The sequence below is a fragment of the Nerophis lumbriciformis genome, linkage group LG22 (genome assembly GCF_033978685.3).
Source record: "Nerophis lumbriciformis linkage group LG22, RoL_Nlum_v2.1, whole genome shotgun sequence".
Classification (NCBI taxonomy): Eukaryota; Metazoa; Chordata; class Actinopteri; order Syngnathiformes; family Syngnathidae; genus Nerophis; species Nerophis lumbriciformis.
This window is the reverse complement of record NC_084569.2, coordinates 3403703-3415853: the sequence shown is the minus strand read 5'-3', so window position 1 is coordinate 3415853 and position 12151 is coordinate 3403703. Positions and strand designations below refer to the sequence as shown.

Sequence of the window (12151 nt, the reverse complement as noted above, 5' to 3'; positions counted from 1 at the left end):
CGGCCCACAGCTAATGTTTTAAAGGCCCACGGCACATTCTAAAAATACTATTAAAATAAAAACAAAAACATAACAAAAGTGAAATAAAAAAGCTTAAAGGTTAAATGTAATTTAGAAAAAGTTGCAATGTTGACTAATAAAACAAAGCTGTTTTTTTTTCTTTCAAACTGTCATTGCTCAAAACATAATATTGAATCAAAATCAATGTTATTATGAATTATTGACCTATCCAAGGTTCCCATTACTTCACATCAAATATTACACTAAGAAAAATATTTTTGGTGGAAGATTTTGCAAATTTGGTAAATAAATAACCCCAAAATGTATATTTTGTTGTTTTCTTACCGTACCGAAAATTAACCGAACCGTGACCTTTAAACCGAGGTACGTACCCAGTGTTTCCCACACATTCATTTATTTGTGGCGGCCCGCCACGAAAGAATTACGTCCGCCACAAATGGATTTTTCGGCTTTTGACTCGCTCGACCGCTCATAAAAGCAATGGGACTCTGTCTGTGAATGTACCTTGTAGTTACAACTCCGGTGCAGTAGGTGGCGGTAGCCTACTATGCATTGTAACTCCGCCAATAGCACTTAATTCACCTGGTGAGCCAGAAGAAGAAGAAGAAGAAGAAGAAGAAGAGGGACGGGATGAAAATACGAATGTAATATAGGTTGTAGGTAGATAAGTTATAGCTGCATCGCTCGCGGCTCGTCATATATTTAACGTTAATCCGCGATTTCACCGAGCGTTTCACTGACGGTGAGCAGCCTGACGCTGCTTCATTAACACCGCCGCTGTTGTCACGTCACGTGTTACCATACCGACGAGCTAACGTGTCCAGGTTATAACCCTGTTGTCAATAAACACACGTGGAGACGGTGCTTCAGATACTGCATTAATAATGAAGCTAAATTGTCCACTGTCCACTGCAGCATGTGAATGCAATGAAAAGAATAAAATCTGAGCCAACCAGCTGTTAAAATGTTGTCCAGGTTAATGTTTTGGCCATTAAAGGCCCTTCATTTCAAGATTTCAACTGTGATCGGGCTTTAAACAGGTGGCTGACCTGTTCAGATGGGTGTAACTCAGGGGTGCTCACACTTTTTCTGCAGGCGAGCTACTTTTCAATTGATCAAGTCGTGGGGATCTACCTCATTCATATATATAATTTATATTTACTTATTTATGAAATATATGTTTTTGTTAACAAGTTAAAGGTGTTTAATGATAATGCAAGCCTGTTTAACACATATAGTTAATATTGTTAATAAATTAAAGGTGTTTAATGATAATACAAGTATGTTTAATACATATAGTTAATATTGTTAACAAGTTAAAGGTGTTTAAAGATAATACAAGCATGTTTAACACATATTGTTAATCAATTAAAGGTGTTTAATGATAATACAAGTATGTTTAATACATATAGTTAATATTGTTAACAAGTTAAAGGTGTTTAATGACAATACAAGCATGTTGAACACATATAGTTAAAATTGTTAACAAGTTAAAGGTGTTTAAAGATAATACAAGCATGTTTAACACATATAGTTAATATTGTTAACAAGTTAAAGGTGTTTAAAGATAATACAAGCATGTTTAACACATATAGATTCCTTTCTTTCATGAAGACAAGAATATAAGTTGGTGTATTACCTGATTCTGATGACTTGCATTGATTGGAATCAGACAGTGGTGCTGATAACGTCCGCATTTTCGAATGGAGGAGAAAAAAAGTCCTCCTTTCTGTCCAATACCACATGAAAGTGGTTGGTTTTTGGCATCTTATTTGTCCAGCTTCTGTACTCCTTTGTATACACTTTACAAGAAATACATTGTCGGCAAACTCCGTAGCTTGCTAGCTTGTGCACGGCAGCTTTCTGAGACTCTTATTTTGTTAGCGCAACTGTGCAGTCGGTCTTTGGAGTTTTGACGACGGGTACGGCGCCAGAGTCTGTTGAAATAAAGTGTTTCTCGCCTTCCTGTCGGTAATTTTAATGAGCTAAATATGTACATAAAGTGTTGTACTTATATTCCAACTCCGCGTTCTTCTTGGTCATCGCCGCTGCCGCCGTCACCCCCCGCCCCCCGACCACACCACCACAAATAGATGCCTGTCCTGTGGGAAACACTGCGTACCGAACCGAAATTGTTGTGTACCGTTACACCCCTATACAATAGTAAATACAATTGTCACACTTGTGCTCCACATTAGACCTGCCTACACTAACAACTGAGCATTATTGTCTTTGCAAAGGCAAATTATTTATCAAGGAAAAAGATGCTGAATAAAATTGCGTAATGTTTCGTCCTACCACAATGCCGTCCTTGGCGCTGCTGGAGACTAGATGCAGAGTCTTGATGGTGTCGTCAATAAGCCACTGCCAGCCAGCTGCAAGCCAGTACACTTGGTCAGTGGCACATACAAGCCTGTCATTGAACTACATGACTCACTGATGACTGGGTCCGTCTTGAAGGGCATTTTGGACAGGGAAAGCTTTTCTATAAGTCCGCACACTGCAAAAACCATAACTCATAAAATCTTACTCATGTTAGTTTGATGTTGTTGCATTTTAATTTGTTTAAGATTCACTCACTCGCTGGCCTCATCAGCTCTCCACCAAAACCCCTGCACAACATTGGAAAAACAATAGTTATGTTTTCTTATCATAAAACGTTAGGAATGTTTGATTTTTTTCGTCCTACTTGTACTGTTTCCTGTCTTGTAGCTGAAAGTAGGTCAACACATGGTATTTAGCAAAAGTGTGAGTTATTGACCCCAGTTTTATACCTTGTGGAGCATGCATTACCTTCTGATGAATATCTTTCAACGCCTCCACACATTTTGGGGGAATTATGTCTACTACGGTCCTGTTTAGGAATGGAGTTTGTTTTAAAGTGATGCACCTGTGGTTGTGAGCAGTGTCCTCTACAAAACATTTACCTGCTGGTGTGCAGGCCCAGTTTGTAGAGCGCGTGTACGACCTCAGCGCACGCCAAGATGGCGCCGTGGCGACCGTGAAGGTCGGGAGCCACTGCCATGAGCAACAGCTGCGGCAAAACTTGCAAACAAACAAGACAGAAAGCGCAATTTGTTTTCAATAATTGTAGGTTTCTGTAAAAAGATGTGCTTCCTGAGGAATTTAACTTTCAAGCAAACGGGTATGGCGACATTGCTTACCTGAAGTCGCCATGTAATCAGGGGCTTGAGGCGTCAGGTTGTGGAGGGCTTTGGATGTGAGCTCTCGAATGGAACTGAAAAAAACAAAAACATAAAAAATGATCTAAAAAAAAAATGCACTGTAGGTAAAGAAAAGTGGTTCTTAACTTTGTTTGAGGTACCGAACGCCACCAGTTGTATATGAACCCTTCTTTAGTTAAAAATAAAATGTTTAGTTTTTTTCAAATTCAAGACAAAGTTATGTTTTTGGTAACACTTTAGTATGGGGCAGAGGTGGGTAGTAACGCGCTACATTTACTCCGTTACATCTACTTGAGTAACTTTTGGGATAAATTGTACTTCTAAGAGTAGTTTTAATGCAACATACTTTTACTTTTACTTGAGTATATTTATAGAGAAGAAACGCTACTTTTACTCCGCTACTTTTATCTACATTCAGCTCGCTACTCGCTACTAATTTTAATCCATCTGTTAATGCACGCTTTGTTTGTTTTGGTCTGTCAGACAGACCTTCAAAGTGCCTGCGTTTCAACAAATACAGTCACTGGTGACGTTCACTCCGTTCCACCAATCAGATGCAGTCACTGGTGACGTTGGACCAATCAAACAGAGCCAGGCGGTCACATGACCTGACTTAAACAAGTTGAAAAACTTATTGGGGTGTTACCATTTAGTGGTCAATTGTACGGAATATGTACTGTACTGTGCAATCTACTAATAAAAGTTTCAATCAATCAATCAAAAGTGTGAAGGAAAAAAGACACTTTTTTATTTCAAACGTACATCCCGTCACAAGCCTAAAGACTGACTGCACAGTTCCTGTCTTCACAATAAAAGTGCCGCTCCATCGCGCCTGCGCTTTCAAAATAAGAGTCTCCGAAAGCCAGCGCAAACAAGCTAGCAAGCTACGGAATTTGCCGCCAATGTATTTCTTGTAAAGTGTGTGAAAACGAATATGGAAGCTGGACAAATAAGATACCAAAAACCAACCACTTTCATGTGGTATTAGACAGAAAGGAGGAACTTTTTTTCTCCTGCATTTGAAAACGTGGACGTTATCATCACTACTGTCTAATTCCTATCAATGCAAGTCATCAGAATCAGGTAATACACCAACTTATATTCTTGTCTTCATGAAAGAAAGGAATCTATATGTGTTAAACATGCATGTATATTCATTAAAACACCTTTAACATGTAAACAAAAACGGCAAAATAAATAAATATAAATTATATACTGTATATATATATATATGTGTATATATATATATATATATATATGTATGTACATATATATATATATATATATATATATATATATATATATATATATATATATATATGTATATATATATAAATGTGTGTATATATATATATATATATATATATATATATATATGTGTGTGTATATATATATATGTGTGTATATATATATATATATATATATATATATATATATATATATATATATATATATATATATATGATATGTGTGTGTATGTTACTCATCAGTTACTCAGTACTTGAGTAGTTTTTTCACAACATACTTTTTACTTTTACTCAAGTAAATATTTGGGTGACTACTCCTTACTTTTACTTGAGTAATAAATCTCTAAAGTAACAGTACTCTTACTTGAGTACAATTTCTGGCTACTCTACCCACCTCTGGTATGGGGAACATATTCTAAGTACCGTATTTTTCGGACTATAAGTCGCAGTTTTTTTCATAGTTTGGCCAGGCTCCAGTGCGACTTATATATTTTTTTTTCCTTCTTTATTATGCATTTTCGGCAGGTGCAACTTATACTCCGGTGTGACTTATACTCCGAAAAATACGGTAACAAAGACTTAATTTAGAGTTTTTTGGACACTAGGGGAACATATTGTAAGTAACAAAGACTTAATTTAGAGTTATTTGGTTAGGGCAGGGGTCGGCAACCCGCAGCTCCGGAGCCGCATGCTGCTCTTTGATCACTCTGATGCGGCTCAGCAGCTTACTTGCTGAACCCCCCAATTTTCCCGTGAGACTTCCGGATTTCAGTGCCTCTCGCAGAAAACTCCCGGGATTAATATTCACCGATTTTCACCCTTACAGCTATAATAAGGGCGTGCCATGATGGTACAACATTTGGCGCCCTCTACAATCTGTATTAACAGCGTGCCAACCCAACACTTGTTATACAATATACATCTTCTGCTTGCACACGTACGTGACAGCAAGGCATACTTGGTCAACAGCCACACAGGTTACACTGACGGTGACCATATAAAACAACTTTAACAATCTTACTAATAATGCGCCACACTTTGAACCAAAACCAAACAAGAATGACAAACACATTTCGGGAGAACATCTGCACCTTAACACAACATAAACACAACAGAACAAACACCCAGAATCCGATGCAGCCCTGACTCTTTTGGGCTACATTATACACCCCTGCTACCACCAAACCCCGCCCCCACCCTAAGCCTGCTCCCTCACACATCAACCCCCCCCCCCCCCCCCTCTCTCTGTGTGTCGGTTGAGGTGGGCAGGGTTTGGTAGCTGGGGTGTATAATGTATCCCGGAAGAGTTAGGGCTGCATGGGATTCTGGGTATTTGTCCTGTTGTGTTTATGTTGTGTTACGGTGCAGATGTTCTCCCGAAATGTGTTTGTCATTCTTGTTTGGTGTGGGTTCACAGTGTGGCGCATTATTAGTAAGAGTGTTAAAGTTGTTTTTTTTATACCGCCACCGTCAGTGTAATCTGTGTGGTTGTTGACCAACTATGCCTTGCTGTCTCCTACGTGAGCAAGCGGAAGCTACATTGAACATGTGGTTGATCAGGCACGCTGGTTGTAGTGGGCGCTATATGTACCATCACGGCACGCATGACGCTGACAAGCGCTATTCATTTAAAACCCGCGTGCCGCACCAGCTTAAAAATTCCATAAAAAGGTGTGGGCAGCGTGTCTGAGACCCCTGGTTTATACATAGCACAAAGCAAAAAAAAGACTTTGTATGCAGTGTTATTTCATTTAAAATTTCAAACATTTTTGCGGCTCCCATTGTTTTCTATAATTTGTGAAACTGGTCAAAATGGCTCTTTGACTGGTAAAGGTTGCCGACCCCTGGGTTAGGGTTAGGGTTAGAGGGTTAGGGTCAGGGTTAGAGGGTTAGGGTTATAACAAGGCCATGCCGAATAAGGCATTAATAAGTACTTAAAAATGACTAGTTAAGAGCCAATATGTTACTAATTTGCATGTTAATAAGAAACTAATTAATGGTGAATAAGTTCCCCATACTAAAGTGTTACCATGTTTTTTTTACTGGTGCACAAAATGAAGCGTGCATGAACATCACCTTGTTCAAAGAACAAAACCAACACAGTGCATAAACTCACAACAAATGACACACCTGCAAATCAGTCTGGGAATAAGCGGTAGAAAATGGATGGATGGAAATCAGTCTGACTTCTGCTGTTGCCGTATCCGTAATACACTGATAGGGAGAAGTTTGTATTTACACCATGAGTCGGGTGTGTTTTGACCTCCGCCGAACCCCTAAGCCCGATCGAACCCAGGTTAAGAACCACTGGTATAGAAGTACTTACCTGTCCCAGTGGTTGATCTTCATTGCGACCAAGTGGTCAATCATTGCATTGGTGTACTCTGGAAAACTGGAAATGTAAACACTGAAAAAAGAAACAAAAAAACAAGAAACTGAGCATTAAAACACTGGAATTGGATTATTGTTTTAAAAATGTGATGGTGGTAGGACTTAATAATGCAAGACTGACTTTTTAATAATGTACAGTAATATGTGTCTCTGGAGACTGTTTATGAACACCAACATAAGAAAAATCTATCTCACTTTTTTTTTTTTCTTAGGCAAATCATATAGTAGATGTAGATGCCCATATCGGCTGTTCACATTTACTTTACAAAAGAGAAGTGTAGGATACTTCTCTTGTTGCCTTATTTGTATATGACTTTATTAAATGTATTTATATTATCATTTGGTGCAGCCGGGCCAGAGCAGGAGGGGATGGAAAGAGGAAAAAAAGGAAGACAGAGGGGGAAATTGTGGGGACAAGAGGGGGATTAGACAGAGAGACAACAACAACAACAGCAAACACAACAACAACAACAACAATAGAGCAACATCAGCAAATACGATAAGTACAAATATGATGGTAAAAGTGAGAGCAAAGCAGCAGTTAGCGAAATAAATAATAACACAGAAATGACAATGAGCATTATTACACTACAAAAATACAAATATTAATAAAAATAGCGCTATTGATAATGAACAATACCAATAATTTACCTCTATTATCAACAATTAAGTTGTTCAAATGCAACAATACCAGTGACGTGCGGTGAGGTTGATGGCTGGTGAGGCACTGACTTCATCACAGTCAGATTTACAAACATATGAACCCTAAAGAGTATCTTATTCACCATTTGATTGGCAGCAGTTAACGGGTTATGTTTAAAAGCTCATACCAGCATTCTTCCCTGCTTGGCACTCAGCATCAAGGCTTGGAATTGGGGGTTAAATCACCAAAAATGATTCCCAGGCGCGGCGCCGCTGCTGCCCACTGCTCCCCTCACCTCCCAGGGGGTGATCAAGGGGATGGGTCAAATGCAGAGGACAAATTTCATTACACCTAGTGTGTGTGTGACAATCATTGCTACTTTAACTTAACTTTAACTTTACACATACAAACTGTAGCACACAAAAAAGCACATTTAATAAAAAAAATGTTATTATGGTCTTACCTTTACTTAGAAATTACGTCCATGCGCCGCAACTAAAGCCCTCACTTCAACTTTCCACGTGCAAGATTGAATCTATTTAAAAAAGTGTAACCGAGGGTTTATAAATGTGGCCTATACTGTATGAAACTACAAAATAACAAACACGGAGGCTCCAGTTTACACGAGGACCACTTTATTTACATTCTTTCAAAAACCTCCGCAACGTGACATCACTTCCGCTCTTAGCGCCGTCAAAATAAGAGCTCAAGGCATATACTGTATAACAGCGCATAACAGGAACTTAACATCACAAAGAGGAAAGCCCATGAAAATAGGTTACAAAAGTTATTTAATAAGAAGTCAAAAAGTGCAAAAACAATAATGTACGTGTTGGAGGAGTTGTGAATTAGGTACACCTGCAGTCTGCAGGTGTATCTAATGTTGTGTCCCTGCAGTCATTCACAACTCCTCCAACACGAACATTATTGTTTTTGCACTTTTTGGCTTCTTATGAAATAATTTTTTAAAATAGATTCAATCTTGCACGTGGAAAGTTTAAGTGTGGGCTTTAGTTGATATAACAATTCTACGGCGGGGGTGCAGAAGTCGAGCCTCAGTCAGTGCGTCTTTTGCAGCCGTTTTATGATCGCTCAGCACAAGAAATACTTTACACACATACAGTTGTTGACAAAATACACTGTACATTATATACCTCAGCTAACTAAACTATGGAAATGTATAATATAATTCATATAGCAATACAGTCTCACTGCACAGCAGGCCAGCAGTTAGCCGAGTCATTGCGCAATCCATGTTGCGGCACTGAGTGACGTGCCTCAACTGGCTGCTGTTCACCGCACCGTCTCTTCTCAGTGTTTGAACGGCAAATGTGAAAATTCAGCGATTTTGAATAAAAATAATCTAAAACTGGTGAAGTTAAATGGAAAATAACTTTATAGTATAATCACTGGATACATTTAACAATTTAATATATATTTTTGTCTTTTTAAATTTTTTTTCTTTCCATGATGGCAGGTGAGGCAGTATAGGCCACATTTATAAACCCTTGGTTACACTTTTTTAAATAGATTCAATCTTGCACGTGGAAAGTTGAAGTGAGGGCTTTAGTTGATATAACACTCCCATCAGGGGGTTCATTAATCCAGCACAACAGCGGCGCATTTCTAAGTAAAGGTAAGACCATAATAACGTTTTTTTATTAAATGTGCTTTTTTGTGTGCTAAAGTTTGTATGTGTAAAGTTAAAGTTAAGTTAAAGTACCAATGATTGTCACACACACACTAGGTGTGGTGAAATTTGTCCTTTGCATTTGACCCATCCCCTTGTTCACCCCCTGGGAGGTGAGGGGAGCAGTGGGCAGCAGCGGCGCCGCGCCCGGGAATAATTTTTGGTGATTTAACCCCCAATTCCAAGCCTTGATGCTGAGTGCCAAGCAGGGAAGAATGCTGGTATGAGCTTTTAAACATAACCCGTTAACTGCTGCCAATCAAATGGTGAATAAGATACTCTGTAGGGTTCATATGTTTGTAAATCTGACTGTGATGAAGTCAGTGCCTCACCAGCCATCAACCTCACCGCACGTCACTGACATTGGACAAGTGCAGAGTTACAGTGTATATGTAAAATGTGTCAATCAGAATGTCATTCTTTGTCTCCTACTAAGAGGCCTGTGTAAATGGTAACACCCCAATAAGTTTTTCAACTTGTTTAAGTAGGGGTCCACGTTAATCAATTCATGGTGAATATTGGTATTACTGCATGTATTTTCCTACCTGGTCTTCAGATAGCAGTTGTTGCGATTTCCCACTGCATGGTAGTCGGCTGCAGTTGCAATGTCAATGCCATGTGGAAATGTCCCCTATTGATTGACAGACAAACACGCCAATTCAGCACAAAGGAACGTGGCCACACACTTGAAGAGTGATTTAGAGCTCAGTGACAGTTAGGAACTGTAGTTCGCTGCTGCCCTGAAGCTGTACTGGAAGGCTATTCCAGCTTCAAACGTTTTCATGAGCACTACAAGTTGTATCATGAAGACCTCGACACTATTTTGACAGCAAATGAGCTTAAAAAGAAATCACGGCGAAGGTGTAATATGAAGCAGTGTGGTACGATCGTGTAATCACAGACCTGTCTGCCGACGTTCTCCTGGAAAGCGGCCTGAGACAAAGTGAGACAAGAACAAATTCTGTCACAAGTCAACTGATATGTTATGATAACTGATGCGAATGCCAAATACGTACAGAGGCAGCTCTGCGGCAGCTGACATCTCGATCAAACACGGTGGTGATCTGCAAAGAGCTGTGGAAAAGCACATATACATTAGACACTTCATTTGGTTGGTTGGTAGAAGTTTATTTCGAACATACATCAAATATATTCCATTTCTCTTTAAATCGAGCCCGAAAGGAGTAGGAATTTTTAGTTTATTATTCTTCGGTCAATGGTCAACAAAATAAACAAACAGTTGTACATTCATAGACTGAAAATGAAAATGTTGCAGACCGAAAGGGTTTAGGCTGAAGTTGAACACTTATAGCGCCTAACCCTATAAACAATGTCAAATACAAGATGAACTTCCGAAAATTATGAAATGTCTTTTGTACAACATATTATAAATACACATTATACCAGTGGTTCTCAAACTTTTTTTTTCATCCCCCACTTTGGACAAGGGGGAGTTTTCAAGCCCCACCTGCCCCCATCGCCCCAACAGAGCGCTAATGCCAAGCTTTAACATTTTCAAATTTATTGAACATCAAGTTGTATACATTCAAACTCAATAACATAAAATAACATCAAGTTCAATAATAAATAAAATAACTGTGCAGCTGTGGTATAACTTGCATCAAGTTCAATAATAAATAAAATAACTTCCATCAAGTTCAATAATAAATAAAACAAAAGTGTTATAACTTGCATCAAGTTCAATAATAAATCAAAAAAAGTGTTATAACTTGCATCACGTTCAATAATAAATCAAAAAAAGTGTTATAACTTGCATCAAGTTCAATAATAAATCAAATAAAAGTGTTATAACTTGCATCAAGTTCAATAATAAATCAAAAAAAGTGTTATAACTTGCATCAAGTTCAATAATAAATCAAATAAAAGTGTTATAACTTGCATCAAGTTCAATAATAAATCAAATAACTTGCATCAAGTTCAATAATAAATCAAAAAAAGTGTTAAAACTTGCATCAAGTTCAATAATAAATAAAACAAAAGTGTTATAACTTGCATCAAGTTCAATAATGAATCAAATAACTTGCATCAAGTTCAATAATAAATCAAAAAAAGTGTAATAACTTGCATCAAGTTCAATAATAAATAAAACAAAAGTGTTATAACTTGCATCAAGTTCAATAATGAATCAAATAACTTGCATCAAGTTCAATAATAAATCAAAAAAAGTGTTATAACTTGCATCAAGTTCAATAATAAATCAAATAAAAGTGTTATAACTTGCATCAAGTTCAATAATAAATCAAATAACTTGCATCAAGTTCAATAATAAATAAAACAAAAGTGTTATAACTTGCATCAAGTTCAATAATGAATCAAATAACTTGCATCAAGTTCAATAATAAATCAAAAAAAGTGTAATAACTTGCATCAAGTTCAATAATAAATAAAACAAGTGTTATAACTTGCATCAAGTTCAATAATGAATCAAATAACTTGCATCAAGTTCAATAATAAATCAAATAAAAGTGTTATAACTTGCATCAAGTTCAATAATAAATCAAATAACTTGCATCAAGTTCAATAATAAATCAAAAAAAGTGTTATAACTTGCATCAAGTTCAATAATAAATAAAACAAAAGTGTTATAACTTGCATCAAGTTCAATAATGAATCAAATAACTTGCATCAAGTTCAATAATAAATCAAAAAAGTGTTATAACTTGCATCAAGTTCAATAATAAATCAAATAACTTGCATCAAGTTCAATAATAAATAATATAAAAGTGCCACTTTGCAATCTTTGCAAAAAAAAAAAAAAGGAGGAGCTATGCATTTGGCAAGACAGGGCAAGTGACAGCACTTTGCCCCGGGAGAGCCACCTTGCTTCACTGTGAAACAGCACGGCTGTATGATCAGCTCCCATTTCCTCACACAGTGCAGAGAACAGTCGCACTTTCAGTGGTCGTGTTTTGATCAAATTTACCGCGCTCACAACATCTGTTAAAACCTCATT

At 37.5% G+C, this 12151-nt stretch overlaps 1 protein-coding gene across 1 annotated transcript in view; it reads right to left on the bottom strand.

Moving 5' to 3' along the window:
* Positions 1–12151, bottom strand: part of LOC133615650 (tubulin-specific chaperone D-like) — an 88223-nt gene that overhangs the window by 30088 nt on the left and 45984 nt on the right. Inside the window, exons 15-25 of the mRNA XM_061974398.2 lie at positions 10194–10251; positions 10081–10110; positions 9723–9808; positions 6780–6860; positions 3186–3259; positions 2949–3066; positions 2815–2875; positions 2711–2733; positions 2602–2633; positions 2459–2521; positions 2320–2396 (exon numbers count right to left, since the gene is read on the bottom strand). Coding sequence (XP_061830382.1) covers positions 2320–2396; positions 2459–2521; positions 2602–2633; positions 2711–2733; positions 2815–2875; positions 2949–3066; positions 3186–3259; positions 6780–6860; positions 9723–9808; positions 10081–10110; positions 10194–10251 — 703 coding nt within the window. The remainder of the gene's footprint in view (positions 1–2319; positions 2397–2458; positions 2522–2601; positions 2634–2710; positions 2734–2814; positions 2876–2948; positions 3067–3185; positions 3260–6779; positions 6861–9722; positions 9809–10080; positions 10111–10193; positions 10252–12151) is intronic.